General features: G+C 38.8%; 1 protein-coding gene across 22 annotated transcripts in view; it reads left to right on the forward strand.

Annotated features, from left to right (window-relative positions):
• The window catches only part of DOCK9 (dedicator of cytokinesis 9), a 354977-nt gene that overhangs the window by 160328 nt on the left and 167035 nt on the right, over positions 1-27614 (forward strand). For all 22 annotated transcript variants that reach the window (XM_037065816.1, XM_037065821.1, XM_037065829.1 and 19 more), the window contains exons 3-8: positions 10665-10754; positions 14475-14557; positions 16299-16368; positions 18415-18510; positions 19455-19589; positions 26566-26740. In XM_037065816.1, the coding sequence (XP_036921711.1) occupies positions 10665-10754; positions 14475-14557; positions 16299-16368; positions 18415-18510; positions 19455-19589; positions 26566-26740 (649 nt within the window). The remainder of the gene's footprint in view (positions 1-10664; positions 10755-14474; positions 14558-16298; positions 16369-18414; positions 18511-19454; positions 19590-26565; positions 26741-27614) is intronic.

The raw sequence follows: 27614 nt of genomic DNA on the forward strand, positions 1-27614 counted from the left end.
GTCTTAGGTCATGCTGAGGAGTATGTACTTTGTTCTGGTAGTAGTGAAGAGTCATAGAAATTGAAAGACTTTAATCTAAGGCATGATACTGTCAGATCAAAGTTTCAGAAAGATTGCTGGCAGCTATGTAGAGAATGGGTAAGAGGCAAATAGAAGGAAGGTGGACATGCTAGTTAGGGAGGGTGCTGCACTGGGGTTCATGCAAGAGCATCCTCATTCTGTGTGTTGACATGGGGGTGTATAGCAAGTCATTGACCTCACAGAGTGACACTGTTGAAGGAACAGAGAAAAACAGTTAAAGATGGAAGCTTAGGGACCATGCAGTTGGCTAGTGAACAGAAGCTGTTAGAAAGAGGTAGAGAAATGTCCATTTCTCTGGGCATAATCAAAGCTCTACCCTTGAAATGTTTTAATTAGTTCCTTGGGAATTATTTTTTGTTAGATTCCTCCAAAAACCTGAATGGACTTCCTTCTTCAGATCATTGTCTTGTTCCATGCTTTGTCTGTTTTCTTAATTATTAGTGAATTAAACATTGAAAATGGAATTGTCTGATCTTAATAGAACATGTGGGCTGTCAAGACACAATCTCTCAATGAGACATGGGGAACACCTTACGTGGATTGTAGTTTTCAGCCTAGTTTGGGACTGAATCCTCTCAAAAGTGTGTCATCTGCTCTGAAACAAATACATGTGCCAGATATTTGGAAAGGCTTCATTACTGTTGTGCTCAGTAAGTCACAACAGAGTTCCCAGAGTGCATAATAGTAATGTTTAATATTGCCCTGGATACAAAACATTTAACGTACAGACAAATACAGCCAAGGGGGATATCCAGCAGACAACAAAGGGACCTAACCCCCACAGACACAGGAGGCATCTGCAGTTTGGCTCAGACCTAGAGATGAAAGGAGGGAGGTATGAGGAGCCATCAATCTAAGAGGGAGTAGTTGAAAATCTAGATAACTTTAAAACATTGAAGCAGACACTGTCTCTACTTGGCCCAGTTGAGCACAGTGAAAATTCAACTGAAAGCCAGTCTTTAGTGAGGAAGATGGGCCAGGCCTGAGGGAAGCCCACCTGAGGAGCTCCCAGTCTTACTTAGGCTGTCTGATCTTTCATCTCTGGTGGCATCCTCTTCCCTCCCTTCACTGAGCTCTTGGCCACTCCTACCCCCACTGCAAAGTTTCCCTTCTCCTGGCGGATCAGAGGACTTTGTCTCTGATAGATGCATCAAGCTCTCAAAGATTCGAAGGGATAATTAAATAAATTGAGAAGACACTAAAACAAACATAACTACAGATGCTTTATAGGGAATTACAAACAGGAGAGGTTGACTGCTAAGTGAAGATAGTCTGCATTTTAGCTTAAGAGTAGCTTGGAGTTGACCAGGCTCTAAGACCTGGCGGGCCTCGCTGTCCAGCCTGTCAGTGGAATGGCTCTTGGACCTTTTGTCTGACTTCAGGCTGTCTGTACCTTAGAGGTAAGGCAGCAGGTACCTAGGAAATTTCTGTTCGCTCTGTTTGTTCTGTTTCTAACCTGTTAGGAGAGACCCCTCTTCGTTCATCTAACTTCGGTGCTCTATTTCAGACACCCTAAGAACCATCTCTTCCTGTTTCTAAGACTGTACTCCCTGTGATGTTTGTTTTTCTAAGGCAAGGCATTCACAACCCTGTGTTCCTTTGCATAGGACAGATGGGGAGACAATTTGTGGTAGATCTACATAACTGGCTCAGGATGCAGCCCACCCACTTCTCTGGAATATTGTCTTTAGCTAATTGTTCATGTGGTCCCAGGAGAAGGGTGGGCTATTGTTTCAGCCTCTTAATTAAAACCCTATAAAATAAGATATTTTAAATACCCAGTGGATATGCATACTTCCCACCAAGAATTAAGAGGCCTGTTTTTTTTTAATTAGCTTCATTGGCCGGGAATTGAACCCGGGCCTCCCAGAGGGCTGTTTTTTTATTAGTTTCATGCCCATTGTAAAATGATTAATAAAAAATTCAATGCCATATGAGTTGGGAGGGTTAGAAAAATAAAAAATGATGACATAAAAGCATGTCTTTGTCAATACTCATGCCTCTATTTATTTAAGTCTATTTAGTGAATCTTCCCTCCTTTTAATCTGACAATTCCTTTTGACTATTTTTTGTGCTGTCAGATTTATATCCCAATGGTTGTCTCAGATGCTAGCTATGATTAGATTTAATTTTCAAGTCTTATCTCACACTTTATAATGTGAAATGTTCTTCTCTCCCCTTTAGAAGGTACTAAGCTTTCTTAGTAGAACAGAAATAGTTTATTTCCAAACATAAAAATGGGACTGGTATTCTTTGAATGTCCAGCCTTGACACTGATTTATATAAAGTGGACACAGATACATCTTTTAGCAGGAATATGCTTTTAATGGATAGAAAAGCAGAAAAAGAACACTACAACCATGAAAAAGAAAATTATGCTGCTTTTCAGAAGGGCTTTAATGTTCATGTACATCTCCTGTTATTGATTTGAACTCTGTTATAAGCCAGTCAAATAAATCTACAGAAATTTAATGTGAATTGATTTGGGACACAGTTGACTATTACCCAAATGTGATTTTCAACACATAAAATCTATGGAGAAATTAAAATAGAGCATTTACTTACACTGTGGCCTTCTCTGTCAATTTTCGTAATGGACTAGAGAACTTTCGTAATAATAGAAAAAAAAAACATGTGCAAGTAATGGATGATTATTGGTAGGTTCCTGTTTCTATCTCAGTTGTCTATTTTATTTATTCATTTATTAAGTACTTGGCACAGAGATATTGTACAAATATCCTGCCCTCAAAGGCATACATAATCTGGTAGGGTAAAGAAGGACATGCCTGCAGGAGACTTTTGGATAATGCAATCAGGGATTGACAAGCTGTCAGACAGAACCTCATGGGGCATGGTTTATGAGGTCATCAAGGTCCCACTTTCCAAGTCCAGAGACTGGGTTTGGTCAGTATAATCACAGTTATTTGGGCTCAGGGGAACTGACTTGTAGTAGCTAGCCCTACAAGAGAATAAACTAGAATACTGTTTAAAAATGTGCATTCAAGAAAGGAAGAAGGAGCTCCTACCCTTTGCGACAGCATGGTTGGAACTGGAGAGCATTATGGAAAGTGAAATAAGCCAGGCATTGAGGGACGAATACCATATGATCTCACCGTTAACTGGAACCTAATCAATAAAACAAAAAAGCAAGCAAAATATAACCAAAGACATTGAAATTAAGAACAATCTGAGAGTAACCAGAGGGGAAGTGGAAGGGGGTAATGGAGGGAAGAGTTTTCAGGAACAACTAGAAAGGACACAAGGACAAAACCAAAGGGGGTGGAAGCAAGGGAGGAATGTGGGCATGGCTAGGTTGGGGGGGGTAGTGGTGGGGGGTAAATGCGGACAACTGTAATTGAGCAACAATAACATAATTTTAAAAAAAGAAAATAGAAAGTCCATGCAATAAAGTTGGAAGTTTCAGAAATGAAAAATAAATAGAAATGTGCATTCAGAACTAGAATTAATAAGCAGATCAGGATACATTCACTGTGCTCTCTTTCTAATTAGCAAAACCTAAATGGGGATCACATTATAAACAAGTGGATTTTTGAGGCTGGACTCAGAGCAAAAAGGCAGTGATTTGGAAGACCTCTATAAGTGGTGGTTTTAAATGGTGACTTCTCATTGGTGCCAAGTCCAGAAGTCCCCCAGTGGGTCGCAACCTGATAGATCCCAGCCTTTCCTTTTAAAGATACTGAGAAAAGTGCTCTGGTCATGTGAACCCTTTTCTTCCTGTTGCCTCATTTTTTCCCCCACATGAATTAAAACCACTGACTAGCCTGTGTGTTGGTGTAGTTTTAGTGTTGTTTAATTCAAATTTAATTAGACTTCTAGGAATTTTTCCCTTTGAATATAAGATCTGTGCAGAAAAAAGGCCAGCCATTGTTAATATAATGAGAACAGTTTGTGAGACATCAATGTAACCTGGCAGCAAAGGAGAGTGGAATACCAGTCAGAATGAGAATATGTAAACAATGACGACTTCACTGGACCAGTTACTGGGGTCGATAGAAGCCATTGAGTGAGGATGTGTATTGCATTTAAAATGACTGAGCCAGTAGAACAACAATCTGCATCACATTTTGTGTTAAGCTTGAATATTCCTCCGTGGAAACTGTTCAGATGATTCAGAAGGCTGCGGGTATGGGCAACTGGTGATTGGCACCTTCATCATGACAACACTCCAACTCAAGCATCACAACTTGTGCAGAGTTTTTGGTGAAACATCAAATCATCCATGTGACTCAACCCCTTACAGCCCAGATTTGGGGCCCTGTGACTTCTGGCTTTTCCCCAAACTAAAATCACCTTAAAAAGGGAAGAGATTTCAGACCATCAATGAGATTCAGGAAAATACAGCGAGGCAGCTGATAGTGACTGGAAGAACTGTGTGAGGTCCCAAGGTGCCTAATTTGAAGTAGACTAAGGTGTCTTTGTCCTATGTACAATGTTTCTTGTATCTTCTTTAATAAAGATCTCTATTTTTCATAGCCTATGGCTGGATACCTTCTGGACAGACCTCATAGAGCACAGAAAAAATGCATTTAAACTGTGCATCTGAGAGGTTCACTATTTCTTTGTCGCTAGAGTTATTGGCTCTGGGGCTTTGAGTTCTTCTTGAGCCATATTATGGACTATTCGTGCCTGTTACGTATGAGGAGCGGAGCCCTAGGTGTTCACCAGGGTGGGGCAACTAAGTCGCTGGGTTGTGATGCTGTATGTGGGGCCAGGGTCAAAGGAAAGCAATAGCGGTCCCCTTTGCTGCTTCCCGCTGCCGGGGCCTGCGTGGTCTGTCTCACTGTGAGTGAATGTGTGACCGCAGTCAGCCTGCTGCCTTTCGCCCTCACTGGGTCTGCCTGATGCTACCCTACACCTGGGATCTGTCCACGGCTGCCTGGGGGCCTGGGGTCAGGGGATCCTTCCTGCCCAACCCCGTTCCGCTGCTGACTCCGCCCCTCTTACCAGTCCAGTTGAATGGTTAGTTGTTGTTGGACTTCTGTATAGTTCAATTTTTCTGTTCTTTGGCTGCGTCTTTGTTTACTAAACCTTTGTTGTATTCAGACTTGGTTGTGGGAGAAGGCACAATGTTTCCACCTATGCCTCCATCTTAGTGGAAGTCCCCAGTTATGGCATTTAATAGGTTTGTTTCTTTCATGTGTCTGCAAAGAGCTAATCTCATTCATTAAGTCTTTTTTTAAGATTTTTATTTATTTATCTTTAGAGGGGAAGGGAAGGAGAGAGGGAGAGAAATATCGGTGTATGGTCACCTCTTGTGTGTCCCCTGCTGGGAACTGGCCTGCAACCCAGGCATGTGCCCTGACTGGGAATTGAACCATAGTCCTTTGGTTCTCAGGCCCACGCTCAATCCACTGAACTACAGCAGCCAGGGCTCATTCATTAATTCTTGATTTTGATCTTTTAACTTCACAAGGGTATCTCCAAGTGTCAAGTGTATTCAGTACAAGTACTGAACACACTTTTAGTAATCTCGTACAATTTAGTTTAAGCATTTTTGCCTCAGCATGTGTCTTACTGATGCCTTCCTCTTCCCTGTTGGTTTTAGACTCCCCTACTCTTTCCTCTCATACCAGCCTGTGCGTCTGTATTTTCTTCTCTCATATCCTACTATAGTACTTATCACACTCTCATAAATTATTTCCTCTCCTTCCTCTATGATCAGATGGTAAACTCTACATTTTATTTATTTTTTAAAAATATATTTTATTGATTACGCTATTACAGTTGTGCCATGTTTTTTCTCCCCTTTATGCCCCTCACCCTGCACTGCCCCTGCCCTACCCCCTAGCAATCCTCCCCTTAGTTCATGTCTGTGGGTCATACATATAAGTACTTTGTCTTCTCCATTTACTGTACTATTCTTAACCTCCCCCTGTCTATTTTGTACCTACCATTTATGCATCTTATTCCCTGTACCTTTTCCCCACATTCTCCTCCCTTTCCCTCCATGTGATCTCCATTTCTGTGATTCTGTTCCTGTTCTGCTTGTTTGCTTAGTTTGTTTTTGTTTTAGTTTTTTTTTTTTTTTAGATTTAGTTGTTGGTAGTTGTGTTTGTTATAATTTTGCTGCTCATAGTTTTGATCATCTTCTTTTTCTTAGATAAGTCCCTTTAACATTACATATGGTAAGGGCTTGGTGATGATGAACTCCTTTAATTTGACCTTATCTGGGAAGCACTTTATCTGCTCTTCCATTCTAAATGATAGCTTTGCTGGATAGAGTCATCTTGGATGTAGGTCCTTGCCTTTCATGTTTTGGAATACTTGTATCCAGCCCCTTATATGTCTGTAAGGTTTCTTTTGAGATATCAACTGTTAGTCTTATGGGAACTCCTTTGCAGGTAACTGTCTTGTTTTCTCTTGCTGCTTTTAAGATTCTCTTTTTATGTTTAATCTTGGGTAACTTAATTATGATATATCTTGATGTGTGCTTCTTTGGGTCCAATTTCTTTGGGACTGGCTGGGCTTCCTGGACTTCCTAGAAGTCTGTTTTCCTCTGCCAGATTGGGAAAGTTCTCCTTCATTATTTTTTCAAGTAAGTTTTCAATTTCTCACCCTTCCAGTACCCCTATGATCCTGGTGTTAGAACGTTTAATGTTGTCTTGGAGGTTCCTAAGCCTCTCCTCATTTTTTTTTTTTGAATTCTTGTTTCTTCATTCTGTTCTGGTTGAATGTTTTTTTCTTCCTTCTGGTCCACACCATTGCTTTGAGTCTTGGTTGCCTTCCCTTCACTTTTGGTCCGCTATATATTTTCCTTCTTTTCACTTTGCATAGCCTTCACTTTTTCCTCTATTTTGCTCCATCCTGTTTTGGATTTTGCATTTAATAGGTTGTCTCTCTCCTCATCGCTTAGTTCTTTCTCTGGAGTTTTGATCTGTTCTTTAAGTTGTGCCATATTTCTTTTTCTCAGCACCCCCATTATATTTTAAGGGGTAGAGCCTTAGGTATTTGCTACGGTGGGGCAACATACTTCGAGTTGTGGTGCTGCATGTTGGGGAAGGGTCTGAGAGGGAACAGTACCACTTGTTCGGCTCTTGGTGGGTTTTCAGTAACTTCCCCAGCTCCCCACAAGCAGATGTCTTCCTTCTGGTGCTGATTCCAGGGTGGGTGAGTTTGTGTACATTTTAGGACCCTTTGGGTCTCTCCAATGAACTCTCATGTGAGGTTGGGATTTTCTCCTGCCACTGCAACCCCCACAGGTTTTTTTGGTCAAAGGTTTTGAGGCTTTATTTCCCCATGCTATAGCCCTGAGTTGCGAAGTCTGTCTCGCTTCCCACTTGTTCCTCCTGGTTTATTCACACACAAATGTGGGGCCACCAGCCTCTGCTTTGCCTACCCAGTCCTTCAGCTGCTGCCTTGCCACCCGTCCTCTCTGCCCCAGCTGCCCATTTCCACCCCTCCTACCAGTCTGAATGAATGGTTTTCGTTTATTCCTTGGTTGTTGGACGTTCATACAATTCTATTTTCTGGCAGTTCTGGTTGTTTTTTGTTTTTAAGTTTTTTGCTGTCCTTCTTTTGGTTGTGCGAGGATGTAAAGTGTATCTACTCACACCTCCATCTTGGCCAGAAGTTCTCAACATTTAATTTAACACGGTAGCTCCAATGCTGGTTCAGTGTTCGTTGGTAGAAAGTAGGGACCCAGTAGAAGGACAGAGCGTTGAAGGTTGGGTAGAGAGAGAGAGAGAAGAAGGATGGATGGATGGAGAGATATTTATGCTGAGCCCTTAAGTGATCAGTAGACTATTCTTTGGGAAGGGAAACCATTAAAGTTATTCTCAAGGTTTAACAGAAACTTTTTCTTACTTCACCACTGTTTGGACACTGACTGAATAGAAGATGAGTGTAAAAACCAGATTGAAATTTACTGAATCCCCTCAATGCTTCTCTCCTAATGCTATACTGTGTGATATTTTCATGAAAATGGCAGTATTCTCCAGTCCTTCAGTTAGATGTTCCTACTCTCTTACAGTCTTGTTTTAAGTCTTGTTACTATTATCTATTTCAGTATAACAAATCCCCCCAAAGCTGATAATTTATTGTTTCTCACAATTCTGAAATGTGGTTGAGGCTAACCCGGGTAGTTCTACTTTATTTAGTGTCTAAAGGGGCTGGGATGTTTAAAATGCCTTCCTCACTCACATTGAGGTACTTCAACTAGGATGGCTGGTACCAGCTAGAGGCTGGGGGGCATCTTTCTATATGTGACTTCTCCATATGAGTAGCTTGGACTTTGTTACAACATGGTGGTCACAAGGTAGTAGATCTTTTAATGTGCTGGTTGTCTTCCAAAAAGAATCAGAAGCTGCCAGTTCTCCTAAAGTCTAGGCTTGAATCTGGCAGGACATCACGTCTACCTCATTTTATCAGTGGAAGGCCATCCAGATTAGAAGGGAGGGGAAATAGACTTCACCTTCTGGTGTGAGGAATGGCATGCACATACAGTGAAGGACAGTGAGCATCTAAAAGAGATGATCTAAATACCACAGATAATATACAAAAAGAAATATACACAAAAATAACATTTAAGCTAGATACATAATAAAGGAGCATGTCGAATTTAAGTGCCTGGTTTTGAAGAAATGTGCTAAGTTTATTTGGATGAAGTCTCTGGAGGAATAAAGGGGCTCTGTGTGGTCAGTAAACTAAGTTTTATCAAAATCATAGTTAGGACTTGATCAGAAATGGAGTCAAACCTAGTATTCTGGTATTTGGTGGGTGGTAATAAACATGGGGTGATTGGTTTAATTATGTTTAGTGCTCTCTTATTTGTAAAGGTCAAGTCCCTAATGGTTTTTGCTTTCTTTTGAAAGTGAGAACATGACACTTTGATCCATGAGATTAAAAAGATTCATTTTCTAAAGTTTAATAATTTTTCTTGTTTAGAAAATTATCATATTACTAAATTTTCTTGAGTTGGTAATTCACTGGGAAAATTTTGTAATCTATTTTATTTCCTCCTGGTCTTATCATAGGAAGTGAGCTGAAATAACTCACATAGTTCTAATTCTTAACCTGAACCATTTCCTCAACATATTTAAAATATAGTCATTAATTTCAAAAGTCTTGATAGACACAAATAATCAAGATAAAGACATAATAAGTGGGAATATTAAGAAGCATACACAATTTCTTAAGCAGTTTCCCTTTACTAATATTATACTTGATTCCTAACAGTTTTGACAATCTTTTTGTAATTGATATATTACTTTGAAGCTTTTTGAATAGATTGTGCCTCTGCAGTGCTTGTTGTCACATATGTCTATGACATTTCATGGTAATAGGTGTGTAATAGGAGTCATCCTTTGTTTGTGATGTTTGCAAAGAAATGAAGACACCGAGGGTCTTAAAAGCCCTCTTGGAGGTGGAATGAATTAATAATTCACTTGTGAAGGACTTTGGTGGAGAATAGAATTCCTTATTTTCCTTTCTTTAGAACAAGGGAGCCTTATTCTATAAATAAGAGATAAAATTAATTTCAAAGATGAATACAGTGCAAGAAAAGAATAAATATCGGTGAAGCAGACACAACACAGAGAAAATGTGGGCAGGAAGTAAAATTACATTATGCACAAAATATGTGCCCTGAGGTTCTTTACCTGTGTTGGAGGTGGGGGTGGGGGGTGGGAGATGGGGCAGGGATCACAAATTTGACTCAAAGCTTCTAACCAAAGGAAGAAGAGAAACAGCTGGATGAAGTGCTAGGAGGTGCCAGTTTAGTAATTAGCTACAAAGAGCCGACAGCGTAGATTCTGTTAGCAAAGTGTTTTCATGTATGCTATTTTATGATCTGTTAATAGTTCTGAGGATTGTAGTCCATGGGAGAGAAAAACTTAGAACATTTCTTTCTGAAGCTTGATGCCCAGTTATCTCTAGCAACATTATTGTCCCTTACAAACAATGTTAATTGGGGTGGATGTGCTTCTGCCTAAAGTCATAAGGCATTTTACTATTTATATAAGCATTTAAGCCTCATGAAGCAAGAACAGTCCTAAGGTTCATAGGAGGGGAGGTAGAATTCACAACTCATGGAGTCAATCAACAAATATTGATTGAGGATCTTCTGTTTGGTTGCCCTGCTCTTCAGGACTGAAGTTGTGGCAATGAACAACAGACATAAAAGGCAATTAAGAGATGGATGGTAGTTGTGGTTGCACAGCAGTGTAAATGTGCAATGACACTGAACTGTACACTTAAAAATGGTTACAGTTGTAAATTTTATGACAGTTAAAAAAGTAGACAGTTAAGGAAATTAAAAAGCAGTATAATGAGACTAGCTCAAGAACCTGGGTGTTAGGGACTTTCTGAATGGGCCTTTACCTTGCCTGAGGGGAGCAGAAGGGCTCCCTGGAGGGGTCATTGGAAGAAGCAGGGGCCATTGCCCCGCGTGACTTTTGAACTTTAGGGTGTCATATGGGATCTCTTGTATGTGAGCTAAGGAGGAAGGTGGAAGTTGCACTGGCTGGTAGAGGCTGAAGTGGCTGTCCATTTCACGTCCTACTGCACTTGGAGGCTGGCCCCTTTCTTCTCTTAACAAAGTCCTTACCTGGTGCTTTCCTTCACAGACAGCCATTGTGAAACGACAGGGTCGATACAGATGCTCCACAGTTCCTACAAACGCACAAGAGGAAGCACAGAGCTTGTTTGTTACGGAGGTAATTTCTTTCTTCTATATTAATTTCTGTCGTTTTAAATCATTTTTTCTAATGCCTCCTCCTTGTCTTTAAATTTTAATGTTGTTGTCAAGAAAGTGTCAGAGAGGTAATTATATTTTTATAATAGAAGTTAAAATCAGAGAAGAATGAAGTTTTCAGAATCTGAAACTTAGAAATGTCAGCAGAAGACAAAACATAAATTCTGCAGCCCTGGTTGGTGTAGCTCAGTGGATTGAGCGCGGGCCTGTGAATCAGACGATCGCGGTTCAATTCCCAGTCAGGGCACATGCCTGGGTTGCAGGCTGGTTCCTTGCAGGCTAACTACCAGCAGGGGACTCACAAAAGGCAACCATACATTGATGTTTCTCTCCCTCTCTCCTTCCCCTCTAAAGATAAATAAATAAATAAAATCTTTAAAAAAAACATAAATTCTGCAGAACTTATAAAGAGTAACTTGTAAATGAACTCACTGGGTACGGTGTCAGAGGCTTTGTTATTGATATTTTTTCATGGAAACTCAGCACAGACATTTATGTATTTATTTACTTAATTTCATGTTTATATTTGGAAGTTATTTTTAAGACTAGTTCAATATTTATGAAGTGCCAGGTGAAAGTGAGCTGAGCCTGATGATCTCTGACCAACGTTTAATTAGTATTACTTTTGTTTGAACATATAAACGATTGTTATGAGGAAGAAAGAAAACTTACTGCATTTAGATTGCCTCTCCCCCACCTTGGAGTGTTTGTTTCTTCCTCCAGTTGCTTTTAGGTAGGATGAATTAATTAGGTTTTAATTTTGTTTCTTGAAGTGCTCCTTCATTTAAAAATAATTAATTTTTATCCCCATTTTCTAGATGATAAATATATCCATTGGTAAATTTTCCCACTATAAGGAAGCTATGCTTTTATAAGTGAAGACCAATTAAAATAACAAGATTTAGTTTCCATGGAGATTTTTGAAAAATTAAATATGTATTTAAATGTTTTAAAGTGTGTTCTCTCATACTTCTGAAAAGGTAACTTCTTATCTTACTTCCTTTGCTACTATACTACTAAAATTAGTTCTGGACAAACAGCTAGGTATGTTATGTATCCTTAAATGTTTGTTTTAAAATAGGATATAGGCTAATTATGACCTACAGGCAAAATGTGGCCTGCAGCCTGTTTTTATAAATAAAGTTTTATTTCAGCACAGCCACACCCAATAGTTTGTATTGCCTATGACTACTTTTATATCACAGATCAGAGCTGAATGGTTACAACAGAGACAATATGTCCCCCAAAGCTGAGAATGTTTACTATCTGGCCATTTGTAGGAAAAGTCTGTTGACTTTTGTCTTAAAGCATGTAGTGAAATTATTAATTACTAATTTAGACTCCCAGTTGCTTAAAAAAATACAGTTTTTGAAGGGCAACTCTCCAGTAAGTTCTTCAATCGCTGCAGGCTGAGCAATAGCGGCTTCATCCAGTGCTGCTAGAGCCAATATAACTAAACCCCCTTGGTACCCTTCCAGTAGGGTGGAGTATATCAACACTTCCTCTCCATCCTCTCGTCCAGAGGAGATTGACCTAATGGCTTTTTAAAAAACAACTTCAAAAACCTTTCAGTATAACTTCAAAATATTATTGAATTTCACAAGTTTGAAAGGTCAGTCATGAAATCAGTCAGAAGGGTGTTGTTAGAGACTGGTTCTCTGGGCACTGGTTTCTAATTGAACTCATTGTCTCCTAGATTTTCTACATCCCCAGAGGGATGGGTGTTGCTTGCCTTATTCTCTGTTTCTACCTTGGAATTTAGCAGATACCTGCTATATGGGCAATCAACAATGGCTTATTAAATGACTGAATCTCTATGTATTTAACTTGGCTAAGTGTGGATTTGTTTGTTTGATCTTTGCAGTTCCTTGTAATTTAAAAATCTAAACATTATATTTCATACTAATTTTATATAAGGTATTAAAAAATCTGGGTACTCAGATGTTCCACTCATAAATGCACATGATTGTGTATGTCTGCCTGCATTATTTATTTTTTAACTGGATAGGTACATTTTATGCTTCAAAATCATTGTAATGACCTACAAGAGACTTTGGTGGCACAATGTTAGTGGCTGTGCATGATGAAAAACACTGTAGCCCTGAGGGCTGCTTCTGTCTTGGATTTGACTTCCCTCACAAGGAGAATAGCAGCATGTCCACAAGACTGTATCATTCATAGTCAGACTTGACTTAGTTGTTCCAAACCTAAGGAAAATTCAGAAATCATACTGGTTTTCTAATGTAATTTTGAGTGTAGATATCTGGTGTGTGAAAATGCTCGAAAAACTTTAAAAAGGCATTTACAAAAATAGTATTTAAAGACATCTGTAACTACATAGCAAAGAAATTAGAAAATTGTTTAGCTCCCACATCTCAGACTGTTCTTGATCCTTCTCTGCTATTTATTACACCTGTCTGACTGATGATGGGAAAAACTTCTACTACATTTCCTTCACAACCTTGCCAATGACACGAGAGAAGCACCCACTGTTGTTGCTATGGTTATTTTTATGGCTTTGGTGTGGAGGGAGTTTACCTTAGATGTTCGGGCATAGGCCATGAAATAGATAAAAAGGTTGGCAATTAATGAAAAGAAACAAGCAGCCAGAGTCAAGTCAACTAGGTAAGACAAGTATATTTGTATACTGATGTTTTCACTTACTCATTTTTTTGTGAGAGGTCTACCTATGTGTAGTTAAAGGCTGATGACACAGAAAAATTCTTAGGACTAAGCTGATGGTAACTAAATCAAACATGTCACCTCTTAATTTTGACTTACCCATGTTTGAAGATCTGGCAGATGTGGCCTTATAGTCTTGAGCCTCTGTGTACTACTCAGTGGATCCTCCGGGTAGATGAATGAAAGATGCCATGCTGGCCCCCTGAGTCTGTCATGTCAAACTAGTTTAATGCATTCTCTGTAGGTTACTGTCATAGATAGAATCCTTGGCAATGGCATGCTCCATAATTTGTGCATTCTACACACACATACACAGAAGATGTCACTGTGCCACTAAAAAAATGGAATCCTTCCTCCTACTGACCTTATTACTATGTTCCTTATAAATAGAAGGAAGAACTGAGGGAGAATTTATATAATACTGAGTAACAGAGACAGTGGTAATAGTAGTAAATATCATGAAAGCATCTTATGGTTCACAGTTTTTGTTCATTTTCATGTTCTAGTAGAGGCCACTACTTCTTAAGAACCAAGTGCTTTTAAGGCAGAAACTGTATGTTGTTTCCTAAATGTAGCAAGAGGAGGTGAAATTTGTCTCCTATAAAATCTGCTCTCAGATGACAGCTAAGGTGGGAGGGAGGAGAGACTGAGGAAAAAGGACTCATGGACATGGACAGCTGTGTGGTGACTGCAAGGTGGAAGGGGGGTATAAGGAGACTAAATGGTAATAGGAAAAAATACAATTCAAAAAAAGGGAAAAAATTCTCAAATCCTGAATGATGGTAACCTAAAGTGACCCCTCTCTCAGGGGTAATGTTTCAGTGGTTCTTAAGCTTCAGAGGAAACTGTAATGGTGTGATTTTAGGCATGAGAGGGTTAAAAGGAAAAATGTTTTTGATGTTTGTATGGTTGTGCATTCATAAACCTTCCTAAACATTCTCTAAAAGTCATCATTATTTTTTTCTCATAAACTTTCTATTTTTTTGATCCCGCCCAATAGTGCATCAAAACCTATAACTCCGACTGGCATCTTGTGAAGTATAAATATGAAGATTACTCAGGAGAGTTTCGGAAGCTTCCAAAGTGAGTCAATGGTCAGACCACACAAGGTGGTATTACACACGTAGGGAAAATTCTTTGTACTGAAAATGTTTAGGGAGGTATGTGACTGCTATGCAGTCTAAGTAATTGGAGAAATACTCCTAGATGGTTTGTATGTATATGGGGTGGCTATTGTTTACAGGGCATTTGATAATAGGACTCAATCCCAGTACTCTGGGCTTGGCACAGGTGGCACACAATAATTATGTCCAGTGATTCTTTTCAGGGTACTGCTAACAAAACACAAACAGGTGAAATTTTTTCAGTGAGAAATAGAAAACAAAGAAAATATAAGGATATTGAAAATGCTACATTGTGTTTTCTCTTAAGAAGAATATTTTTAAGAAACAAAAGTTTTATGTTTTATTTTGTACTGAGTAAATAACAAATTTTGTTTCATTTTTTATTAAATAAATTTTATGTAGAAAATATATCATAGAACAAGCATTTCCCAGACAAACTTCTTTACCTCCTTTCAAGTGTTAACTCTTTCTAGAATAACTAAAAGCACATGTGTTTAGATTGATTAGTGGTGGTTAAAGTGAACCAGAGATAGGTATGGTTCACCTTGAGAGGATATAAAGGAGTATACCCTTAAATGATGGAGTTAGCAAATTTAAGTATAGTTGATCATGAAAATTGAAAGCAAATAATTATGGATTGTTTCAAAAGTAACCATTGCCAATGAAAATTTTACTTGAGAACCTATAAATATATTTTTCTTTGTGTTTGTTGCATCTATGGACTTAATTTGTTTACACTATTCTTGGTGAACCTAGCTATTTTGTTTTTTCTATTTGTGTGTTCAGCCACTCCTTAAGAATGTTTAGCCAACTTCCCAAGTGCCTTTTTTATTTATTTATATTTTTTTCCCAAGTGCCTTTTTAAAACCTCAGCCAAGAATACTCCCTTCCAGCATTATCTTCTCCAGATGGGTATGCCTCTTAGTTCTATATTTATCCAATACTCTTGTGGGACTTTTAAAATTCTTCCTATTTGATCAGATCACTTGATCATCTTGTTCGTACCATTCTTGTGGATGAAAGAGAATAGAATGTGAGTTATATCGTACTTAGTGTATGATATACTTTTACTGCTGGTAGATTTCACTTTTTGGCATTAGTAACATTTTCTGATTATGGTGACAATGAGAGGGAAGATTGTAATAGTGAATAAGAACATAGATTCTGTTCCATGTCTGCCTGTGTCATCTACTTGCTCTGCTCTCTCTAAGCCTCAGTTTCCTCACCTATTAAATGATCTTAATACCAGTCCCCACCATCTAAAGGACTAGAGGAGATAACATGTGCAGTACACAGCACAGTGCTTACTGCATAGTAGCTATTTAATAAATGCCAGCCGCTACTCTTACTGTCGTGTTTTTGTTGTGAGTGCCATCATCATATAAGATTATGGTTCCTAGTAAATGTAAATGCAGTAACCTCATTTTCTGTGCTCTTTCTTAAACTTCATATTAAAAGTTATTTTACCAAGACTTTATTCATTAACAACATTCCCATTTTGAAATACCTATGACTCTGGACAAGTTATGCCATCTTAACTCCACGATGAAAAACAGTAGCATTGATGATTTTAATTCTTCATCTCAGTGGGCCAGCTTTGGATTTGTTAAATGCTGGTTCCTCTGGACAGGAGAAGAAATGTACCATCTCTTCATGGATTAGGTAATTATAAAACAAGGTTTTTTTTCTTCTTTTTAAAGCAAAGTGGCCAAGTTGGATAAACTTCCTGTTCATGTCTATGAAGTTGATGAGGAGGTTGACAAAGATGAGGTAGGATAATCACTCACAGATTTAAAAATTGATTTATTTTGTGGACTTAGAAGATAATTAGAAAATAACCAACATTTAGCCAAAACAGGGGTTGGAATGTTTCTTGAAACAGGGGAAGAATTTTTAAAAATGTGTTGTTTGATAGATTGAAATAAGGTTTCTGTTTCAACTTAACTACTTAGCATGAATAGCATGTTCTTTTCATCCTGTTTATTTGTTCTGAGATCATTTTCCAAGGCCTGGATGAGATTTGGTTATGCTGTTATTACTTAGACCTTAAGTTTGTATTGTTTTTTTACAGGATGTCTTAAAACAAACTAGTAGCCAGTAAATTTTAAATGGCCATTTTTTTCAGTGTTTGCTTTGAGTGATGTAGTACCCAGAAGCTCTGATTTTAACAACATACCCTCCCCTTCCCCCACTATGATTGGAGAGATGAATATGGCTAGTGTACAAAAAGAGTAGGAGTGAAAGTGACTGTGTCCACTGAACAAGGGAAACCTAATAAAATGTTAGTGCTACCCATCTCTGCATTTCTCTTTCTCCTCTACTCATTATTAGATACTTCATCATGAGTTCAGTTTTTCTTTTCTTTTTTTAATTGTCAGCTAAGCCAGTGACACCAGCCACTCAAGAACTTTAACAATATCCTTGGTAGCAAACTATTTTAGAAACCACTTTTAAAATAATTCTGGGAAGAGGAGGTCGTCATTCAAAATGAAAAACAAAATATCAAAAACTTGGTGCTAATTAATAGTAAGAGGGAAGACCAATGCATGTCTAAACACACAAAACTATAAAATCCCAGACAGATAAGTTATTTCTATTATTGCCAGTAATAACAACAATAAAATCACCAGTGTTAATATTGAGATAGTCTAAAATCAAGCATAAAATGAGTCTTTTTGCCATTGTCTGTTTGATTCCAAAAATAAGAACTGTAACCAGAGACTAGCTGTGTGAGCTAGGTAACCTGACACTGTGTGGCCTTCTCTTCTCAGGGTACGTACTGAAATATGTATTGGGCACAGCCTTAAAGGGAGAAAGCAGTCACAAGGAAGTAGTCTTAAGGAGTGTGGAAGGGTGTGGTGGAAGTCTTGCTAGATTGTGTATTCATGTGTGTATATGTTTCATCACTCTGTTTATTATGTGGACAAATATATATCTATGTTTTTAGTGACAGTTCACAGCACCACCCCCTTAAGCCCAGATCTCAGAGCTTGGGGTCAGACCTTGACGTATAAAGAGCAACTGACGGTAACTAGAGGGGAGGGAGGAGGGCAACAATGAGAAGGAAGGGGAAGGGTCATCAAAGAACATGTGTTAAGGACCCATAGACAAAGCCAAAGGAGGGAAAGAGTGTGGGTGGGTGGGGGGAAAGTGATATGATGGTGGGAAAATGGAGACTGTACTTGAACAACAATTAAAAAATATTTAGTTTGTGAAAAATAGAATAAATTATTTAAAAATATTTGAAAAAATCTTGAAGGAGCATGTTTCTTTTTATTTTCTAACTCTCCCTCTTTCGTTTCTATTATATTCTTCCCTCCTTTTCCTTCTTTTCCGTTGCCCCATTGTGTTACCTCTCTTTCCTTTATTGCCTCACATTTCCTTCCTTCCTTTCTTTATTCACCTTTCCCTGAACTAAGCCTCTGGGAAGTTTTCCAGGAATTTGCTTTTGTTCTTCAATATAGGGGAGTGTAATTTGAAAATATTTTTTATGAGACCAGGCAAGACCTTACAACTTGAGCAGTCAAATGTGGTATGTACTTTCTGTGGCTCATTAAACACTTAAAAATAAAAACAAAGTGGAACTAGTTTTGCCTTTTAATGGACTAGGATTTTCAGAAATTTTGCTTGTCCTTCTCTTCCCCTGTTAAGTGGACTCTAAAGTGACTTCCTAGGTGTTAGGTTCAGATGGTTACTCCAGTAAAGGAACAAGGGCCAACCTGACATCAAATGAATGATTTTCCTATTAAACAGACTCACACAAAATAACATAGGTAATAATGGGACATTGATTGAGGTGTTTTCCTTCTCTCCTAGGATGCTGCCTCCCTTGGCTCTCAGAAGGGTGGAATCACCAAGCATGGGTGGCTGTACAAGGGCAACATGAACAGTGCGATAAGCGTGACCATGAGGGTAAGGAGGCCTGTCACCCTGCTTGTTGTAGGTCTTAGGAATAATGCTCAAAATGAATGGGCATGCTGTATTTTCTGACAAAAATGACATTGTCTAGTTAGTAAGATGCCTCCCTTTGATTAATATGATTGATGTCAATTTGTAGAGACCCTTCCACTCACTTACCCTTGTCACCCTCTCACAACCTGTGTGAAAAGATCATCATTGGGCTGGCATGAAAGTACGAATGCTAACATAGGCTTTCTTCTCTGTGTTAACTGTGAAAATTATACTTGGTACCTCAAAAAACACCCCCGAGAGGCTAAACTAAGCGCTTTTGTGGAGGTCTACTGCAACAAAGTCAAGTAAAGTAAAAATTGAGGACCAAATTGAAATGGTTACATTGGTGGCAAAGAGGAAAGTAAAACCAGTATAAAATCTACTCAGCAGAAATACTGAGCCAGAGAAAAAAGAGGAATAATAATAAAAAGAAAATAAACAGTGGTATGGTAGACAGGGTGATAAAAATTAAATTGGACAAAATGCTGACAATCTTAATCCTGAAATCTGGAAAATCATTCAGTGTCATGAAGCAGAGAATAGTTTCTATTCTGTGTGAGCAAAAAACCCCTGGGGATTTGGAAAGTTTCCATCCCTCTGAGCTGCATCCCAAATTGGAGCTCCACTGCATTGCTGTTGGGTAGTTATGTAAAACCCTAAATTCTTTGGGGTTTGGCTGAGAAAAATAATTGTAGACATTAAGTGAACCACCTCCTTAGAATTGAAATGCAATTAAATTATTAGACGTGAAAGAGAGTCTTAACTCACCCAGTTACCTAGGGCATTGGCCAAAATTAGATTTGTTTTGGAGAGAACTAAACTTATTTTTACACGTGTGTCAAATTGTGACTTATTAATATTGTAACTCTTTTCATTTTGAGCTGTTGTATGTATTTTTCTCTCAGTCATTTAAAAGACGGTTTTTCCACCTGATTCAACTTGGTGATGGATCCTACAATTTGAATTTTTATAAAGATGAAAAGATCTCTAAAGAACCGAAAGGATCGATATTTTTGGATTCCTGTATGGGTGTGGTTCAGGTAAATATCGAAAGAGGCTATCAAGTTTCCTTATTTGTAAAGTACCATCTGATTTAATCATAGACTTTCAAAAGTGGCAATTTTGTGGTAGAAATATAGTGGCTGACTTTAAATTAGAACAAGATTGTTTTTCATCATTTTGGAAGATGTCAGGAATGACATGGAGATGAATTGTTGTAGTAGGCACAAGTGCTCTTATGCACAAGCTCTTGTGTTTAAAACCTGACTAGCCACTTTTTAGCTGTGTGACCTTGGACGGGCTATTATCTGAAGTTCCTTCATTTGCAAAATTTGGATAGTGATAATGTTTCCTAAATAGACTGAATGAAAGGATTGGATAAGCTAACTTGGAAATATTTAGAACAGTTCTTAACATCTTAGTGATGACTTTACCAATGACAGAGTAGTATATGGAACAAGAGATTGGGTTTCAGAACCAGACTGACTTCAAATCAACCACTTACCAACCGTGTAACCTCTCTGAGCCTCAGTTTCCTCATTCATTAAGTAGGAATAGTAATAGTACCGAATATGGTTTCTGAGAGGATTAATTAATTAATCTTAAGATGGAACAGCTAGCCCTGGCTGGTGTAGCTCAGTGGATTGAGCGCGGGCCTGTGAACCAGATGATCCGGGTTCAATTCCCATTCAGGGCACATGTTTGGGTTGCAGGCCAGTTCCCAGCAGGGGCCAGCTCCCAGCAGGGGATGCACAAGAAGCAACCATACATTGATGTTTCTCTTCCTCTCTCCTTCCCTTACCCTCTAAAGATAAATAAATAAAATATTAAAAAAAAAAAAGATGGAACAGCTTATGACAGTGATGGCACATAGTAAACATTTAGCCAGTATTAGGTATTTTTATCATAGTGCTGTTGCAGGTGTAGAATTATTCTTAAAAAATATTTTTTATTATAATATATAAGACACGAATATATACATATTATAAGTATCAGACAATACAGATGGTGGAAGTCCCTGTTGACTCCAGTTGCTCCCTTTCCCAAAGAGCTACTTTTACCAGTTTGGTGTTCTCCTTTTATACCTTTATAGAATTGTCTTTGAAAGCAGGTTACCTGTCCATTCAGGCATCCACCCATTCCCCTGCCATTTTTCAGGAAGATCTAAAGTGTGTTGGAAAGCAGAAAGATAAACATGGAGTTAGGAAAGGGAGGAGATAAAGTGGAATTAAGGTAAGAAAAAAGTAGTGTGTTACGAAGACCTAATACCAGTTTTGGGTGGGCAACAAACTGGGCTCTGTGCTTTGTAGCTTGGAGACACATTCAGTCACACAGCACACAGATACAATCTAATTAGAATGACAATCAGGGATTTTTTCATGGGGACACTCAGACAGAGAACTCTGTGTGATTAATGAACAATCTCCTTGATAATTCTTCACAATAGATATAGTCACCATTATCAGAGAATCTTTCTTAAAATGACTCTATGTTAGTCAATGACATCAGCCTGAAGCAAAAAAGGTTGTTTTGTGCCAGCGTGGTTAATGTTAGACACATAGCTCTCTGGTTTGACCCTTAGGTACACTTGTTTATTATGTATTTGTGTTTACTTAAAATTAAGTTACATGTTCATCGGATTGTTCATTGGATTTAAACAGTCAAATAGTGCAGAAAGGTAACACTAAATGCACATTCCTGCCTGCATCCCCACTCTCCTAAAATGATGGTTTTGAACTCTTTTCATAATCTTTTCTGGGGTTTGTCTTCGTATTGCTAGATAAGCAGTGTTTGTGCTGTTCATTCATCAGTTGTGGACATTATGTGCTGGTGATGGGATTTTAGCTCCTGTCATCTTCCTTTCTGCTCTAATCTGGACTACAGTTGACCCTTGAACAATACAAGGATTAGGAGCAGCATCCACCTACAGAGTCGAAAATCCATGTGTAAATTTTGACTCCCCCCAAATTTAACTACTAATAGCCTGCTATTGACCAGAAACCTTACTGATAAAAACAGTCGATGAGCACATATTTTGTATGTTACACATGAATATGTTTGTTTATATTTTTCTTGACTGCTAATGGTGCCATGTCTGGTCTGTAACTATGTTTATAAGTTTTTATAAATTTTAGCTTCTATAATAGATTTATGAATATTTTATGGTAGTAAATGATAAAAACAGACGGCCATCTGCATAGATTTTATTAATTTATGACATGCCTAACTTTTTCTTAATTTTCAATGTTTCTAGTCTATGTAGCTCATCTGCAAGTTTTTTCAAATAGTTACAAATATGAAAAGAAAAAATTCCAAAATACTTATTGAAAAAATTCCATATAAAAGTGGAGTTGGGTGGTTCAAACCCATGTTCAAGCATCAGATATAATTGCTTTCATAGCCTCTGCATAGCCATACATCCTGAGAATTCCCTCTACCTTCTTCCCTGTGTTGGATTCCTATTTTGAGGATCTTATGTCATCTTCTTGTTTTATTTTCTTGCATACCCTACAGTAGCTCCCTGAGAAATTATGTGTAAGATGTTAATTTTTTGAGGGTTGGTATATCTGAAAATATCTTTATTTTTGCATTTATACTTGACTAGTAGTTTGGCTATATGTAGAAATGCAAGGTAAAATTTACCTTAGAATTTGAAGGCATTTCATTATCCTGTAGGTGCTCATGTTGTTTTGGAGTTTGATGTTATTCTTATTCTTCATTTTTTGTGATCTTCTCTTTATCTTTGGTCACCTGAAATTTAGGTTATTGTGCCTTTTGTTTGTTGTTGTTTTGGGGGGGGATAAGCTTTTTATTAAGGCAAAACATATAAATAGAAAATATACATATAATGAATGTGAGACTATATTTTTACTAAGTTTGGATCTTTTTTGTGCTGAGAGCTCTGTTCTCATTCTGAAACCTGTCCTGCATGTTCTAGCCACCTGGGCCTTCTTGACCTCCAGTCTCTTCAGCTCAGGGAGACTGCAGGACTCTGTTCGGGTTTCCCTCCCCATGCTATGATCCAGGTATTGCCTCTAGGCAAAAATCTAAGATGGCAGTAGTGTTCACTTCATTTACTTTCTGTCAGGGATCCCAGGCCTGCTCTCCCTATTGCCAAATATCTGAAAACAGTTTTATCTAGTTTGTCCAGTTTTCTAGTTGTTATTATGGAAGAGTTAAGTCCAGACTTTATTACTTAATCATGGCCAGCAGTAGAAGTTGGGGGTCCATCCAAACTTAGATGTTTTCAGGGACCAAACAGTGAAAGAAGGAGCCTGGGTGTAAAGCAAATAGGGAATACTTGGAAGTGTCACAAACTGGAGGACAAGTGGTCCCATTTAAAGAGGACTGATGCTGCCAGGTGGAAATGTTACAGAACAGACACACAGGGGCCTGGACTCTGGAGGATGGTATACTAATACCGTCCGGACCACCTACTGGCTCGATTGTCCTCCGCCAATTGGAAAGACATCTCTCAATGCCAGAGATTTGTGAAAAGGAGAGGAAATGTTTATTTAATGCTATCCAGACTTAAAGTAGTGACCTAATGTCTTCATTAAAATATTGAAGTCCTTTAGGATATCCACCTACACACACAGCGCTCCCTTCTCCCCTTGCCCTAATTCAGGGTACCATAACTCAGGAAAAGAAGCAAAAGTCTGGGATCCAGGCTCCTTCCACTGTCTGCTGTGTCACCATCCAAGCAGGATCTCTAATTAATCCAAAGTCATGTGGCACCTTCTCATGGTCTACTGGCAAGAGTTCTTTGTACCCATTTTTCCAGGCAAAATCTCTCCTGCTTCCCAGGCTACGAAGCCAAAGGAAGCACCCCAAAGCCACCTGGCCTCTTCTACCAAAGCTGCAGGGGTCTGCACTCTGACCAAAACCGCATGGTTCTTTCTTACACCAGAGCTGTGGGGGTCTGCACTCTGGCTAAGCCTCATGGTTCTCCCTTCTTCCACCAGAGCCAAGAGGGGGTCCTCACTCTGCCAAAAGTGTGTGGCTCCCCCAGTGGCTGCTGTGTCTCAGTTTAAATCCTCTAGCTAATCCTCTGTACCCCCATTTCCAGCTCCTCCCACAATCAGTTACACCTGCCAGCATTCCTGTATTATTCCACGTTTACTGGGCTGCCATCGTGAGTCTGGGCAGATGTGGCCCCATGTCCTGGAGCCAATCTTCTCCAAGCTCACACACACGTGCTGTAATTCGGGGGACCTGCCCCTATTTCCATCTTGGGGGTGGAGTGACTTCCATCCCCCTGGCTCCAAGCGTGGCCATAGCTATTTAACATATCCAAGTGACCCACCAGAGGCTATAGATATGTTAAATGGCTATGCCAGGGATTAGCTGCATGGCTGTGGCTGTACAAAACAGCCCTGCATGTTCCTGCTCCATGTGTCCCTTCCCCCAACTCATACCTGTGGGGGAAGGAGTGAGGTTATCTTGTATGTCTCTCCAATATTCTCTAGATACCCCAAGCTCTGGACCCCATTCCAAATCCCCCTCCGGGGCCCCCTTCTTGACAGCACCCTGTATCAGAAATACCAGGTCAGGGTTGCCAGATCATTGGGATTTTCAGGAAAGGCAAAAATAGAAAATTGTAGTTAAATCTTAGTGTTCTTAATTACTGGTAACTGATATAAAAGAAAACCACTGTGCAAGATCCCAAAAAGGGGTGTGTGTGGAATACATAAAAGTGTATTCAGTGTACTTGGGCCCTGGATCAAAAGTATAGCATCAAAGCCCTGGCTGGCGTAGCTCAGTGGATTGAGCGCGGGCCTGCGAACCAGACGATCGAGGTTCGATTCCCGGCCAGGGCAGATGCCTGGGTTGCAGGCCGGTTCCTTGCAGGCTAACTACCAGCAGGGGGCGCACAAAAGGCAACCATACATTGATGTTTCTCTCCCTCTCTCCTTCCCCTCTAAAGATATATAAATAAATAAAATTTTAAAAAAAAAAAAAGAGTATAGCATCACTTAGCATTCACTGAAAATTACTATGCATGAACAGCTAATTGGCACATAGATATCTCCCCAGCTGGTAACCCAACCTCACCTGAAAGCTCCTGCTGTAGAGACCAAATTATATCGAAAAGTATGTTTATTCACAGTATAAAGTAAGGACTATCAGAGTGAATTATCAGTGATGGCGAACTAACTTCTTGTGTGGGATTCCTAAATAGGAGTTTGATTTATATTTTTAAAGTTGAGACACTTTTTAAGTTACTATAGTTGAATTTTCTAGCATTTGGAAAGTAGGAAGTGATTATTTTGTTTGCAAGAGATTTTTTTGTCAGTTGTCAACGCAGTGTATAGGTAATTTATAAGTATGGACTGGATGGTCTATTACTCAGTCTCTGGAGTACATTTTAGAATCCAGGGTTCTGACTTCAATGGCTGTCTCATCCTTCATCCTTTTTTTTTTTTGCAGATATTGCTGGTGGTGGTTTTTATTTAATGAATTGTATCTAAGGCTTCAGAAGTTTAAAATTATTTGTTTTTTTCCATGTCCATTTTTAAGCTAAGATTCAAAAGTTGTGGTTTAAGTGTTTTGGGATTTTTAAAATATATATTGCTATTGGACATTATTTTAAAATTTAGTTGATTAATACTGTGAGTTCAAAGAAATATCGAAACTAAAATTTTAAAATAGACCTGACTTGAATCCAGTTTAGAATGTTAAGCCTAAAAAGTATTTTAGGAGCTTGAAGTGATTGTACTTATTTTGTAGGTAAGGAAACAGGAATAATTCAGAATTAAGACCTAATGTTCTTTCCCTGTTCCCCTTTAACTTTTTACTTTCATAATTGCGAGTATGTGAGGAATGTAAGGGAAAGAAAACTCATTTAACTTCCAGACTTTGGTTCTTTCTTTGAAGTAAAGTGAAGTTTAAGTGAGGTCCAAGGCAGCAATTAGGGCACCCACACTGGGTCATCTGTATACAGTAGTTTTTGTGGCTTTGCCGGGAGCAGCACATTCCTTCATGTTTCTGAGAACTACACAGAGATGCCTTTGGGAGTATGGCCCTATCCCTGAGACCTGCATCGAGGAGCCCTCACAGAGACAGCTAACCAGCTAGAATTTTAGTGGGCAAGGGGTCTGCTCTGTCCTTTGCAGGTTGGCAGGAGTTTGTGATATTAATGTCCCTTAGCCTGTACTTACAAGGAATCTTGTACCATGGTCTTTCAAGCTTAACTTCTATCTAATATAGCCACTGGGGATGATTTTAGCCCCAGAGGATAGTTGGTAATATCTAGAGACATGCTTTGATCTTCACAACTGGAGGAAATGCTACTGGTATCTAGTGGATATAAGGCCAGGGATGCTACTAAACCACCTATAATGCACAGGATAGCTCCTCAGAACAGAATTGTCAGCCCAAACATCAGTAGTGCAGCGGTTGAGAAAACCTGCTCTAGGGCATGTTCATCTTTCATCATTTAATGCCCATGGACTACACCCTTCCCCAGTCATAAAAACCACAGGCATCAGAGAAGGGGAAGGTAGACACAGTGTCCTAATATCTTTTGGGCCTCATAAATGATGAAAAGTTTTGAAGTAAGGAAGTCAAACATATTGATAGATAATGGTTTGCTTTTCAAAATGTAATACCACACACTAGTTCATTAAAAAAATAGGAGCTAGGGGAATTGAAAATATTTGTGAAATTTCATTCATTTAAATATTTTTCAAGAGCCTATTATTTGCCAGGCAGTGTTCTACACATGGGGATGTAGCACTGAATAAAAGAAATCTCTGTCCTGAGGAACTTTCATTCCATTGGAGGGGACAGCAGATAAGATGACTACATAAAATATGTAGTGTGTCGGATAGAAAAACAAAGCTATGGAGAAAATAAAGCAGGGAAGGTAGATAGTGATGGGTTTGGGTTTTGTGTGAAGGGGACTTGTTCCCAAATGCCAATGTGATAGCACTCGTCAGCAAATAATAAAGAGAAAAACTTTAAAGGCCATTCCAATTCTTTTAAATATGTCTTGTTACCCCTTTGCCATTTCAGAACAACAAAGTCAGGCGTTTTGCTTTTGAGCTCAAAATGCAGGACAAAAGTAGTTATCTTTTGGCAGCAGACAGTGAACTGGAAATGGAAGAATGGATCACAATTCTAAACAAGATTCTCCAGCTCAACTTTGAAGCTGCAATGCAAGAAAAGCGAAATGGAGACTCTCATGAAGGTAGGTACGTCTAGCTTTTCCCACATACAGGCACACTCTGCAGGTGTCCATTATTTTTGCCAGAGAGTATAGAAAATAGACATATATTGCATATGTACATGAGACAGATGTGAGCTTTTTAAAGATGGCCTGTCAAAAAAAGATTTTGTCACATTATGATTTATTACCCTAACATCATTTTTATAAGGAAATTATGTAATTAGAAGAACCATAGCTTTGGAGTCCAGAAGGAAGACCTGAGATATTGAATCCCAACAATAAACATTATTTTTCAGCTGTGAGAACTTGGGCAAGCTGTTTTTCTGAGTGTTGGTTTACTCACCTGTAAAACAGGAATTAAAAAATGGAATGTGCTGGTCCATGGGAAGATTAAGTAAGATAATGCATGTCTAGTACCTGACATAGAGTCAATGCTTAAATACTAATTATTACTTATTACTGTTATTATTAATCATATCCTTTGGAATTTCCAAAGCAAAGGTACAGGGCAGAAGCCTCAGATGAAATTGGTGGGAAAATCTGGCTATTTTCTTGATAATTCATGTGTGGGTTTTGGGGTTTTTATTTTATTTTATATTTTTAGTTCTTTAGACAGGTGATTCTCAGCTCTGTCTCTTAGAAATGCCTCGAAACTTTAAAAAAATATTTTTTCTTGCCCTGGCCTGCATGGCTCAGTTGTTTGAAGTATTGTCCTGTAACTGGAAGGTTGCAAGTTCGATCCCTGGTCCACATGTGTATGGGAGGCGACCAGTCGGCATTTTTCTCTCACATCAGTGATTCTCTCTTTCCTGTCCTGTCTCCCTTCCTCTCTCTCTAAAAGCAATGAAAAAATGTTATTGGCTGAGGAGATGTATATATATATACATCTAGGGCA

The sequence above is a fragment of the Sturnira hondurensis genome, unplaced genomic scaffold, assembly GCF_014824575.4.
Source record: "Sturnira hondurensis isolate 20B ecotype Veracruz unplaced genomic scaffold, ASM1482457v3 Scaffold0016184, whole genome shotgun sequence".
In the NCBI taxonomy this organism is placed as follows: domain Eukaryota; kingdom Metazoa; phylum Chordata; class Mammalia; order Chiroptera; family Phyllostomidae; genus Sturnira; species Sturnira hondurensis.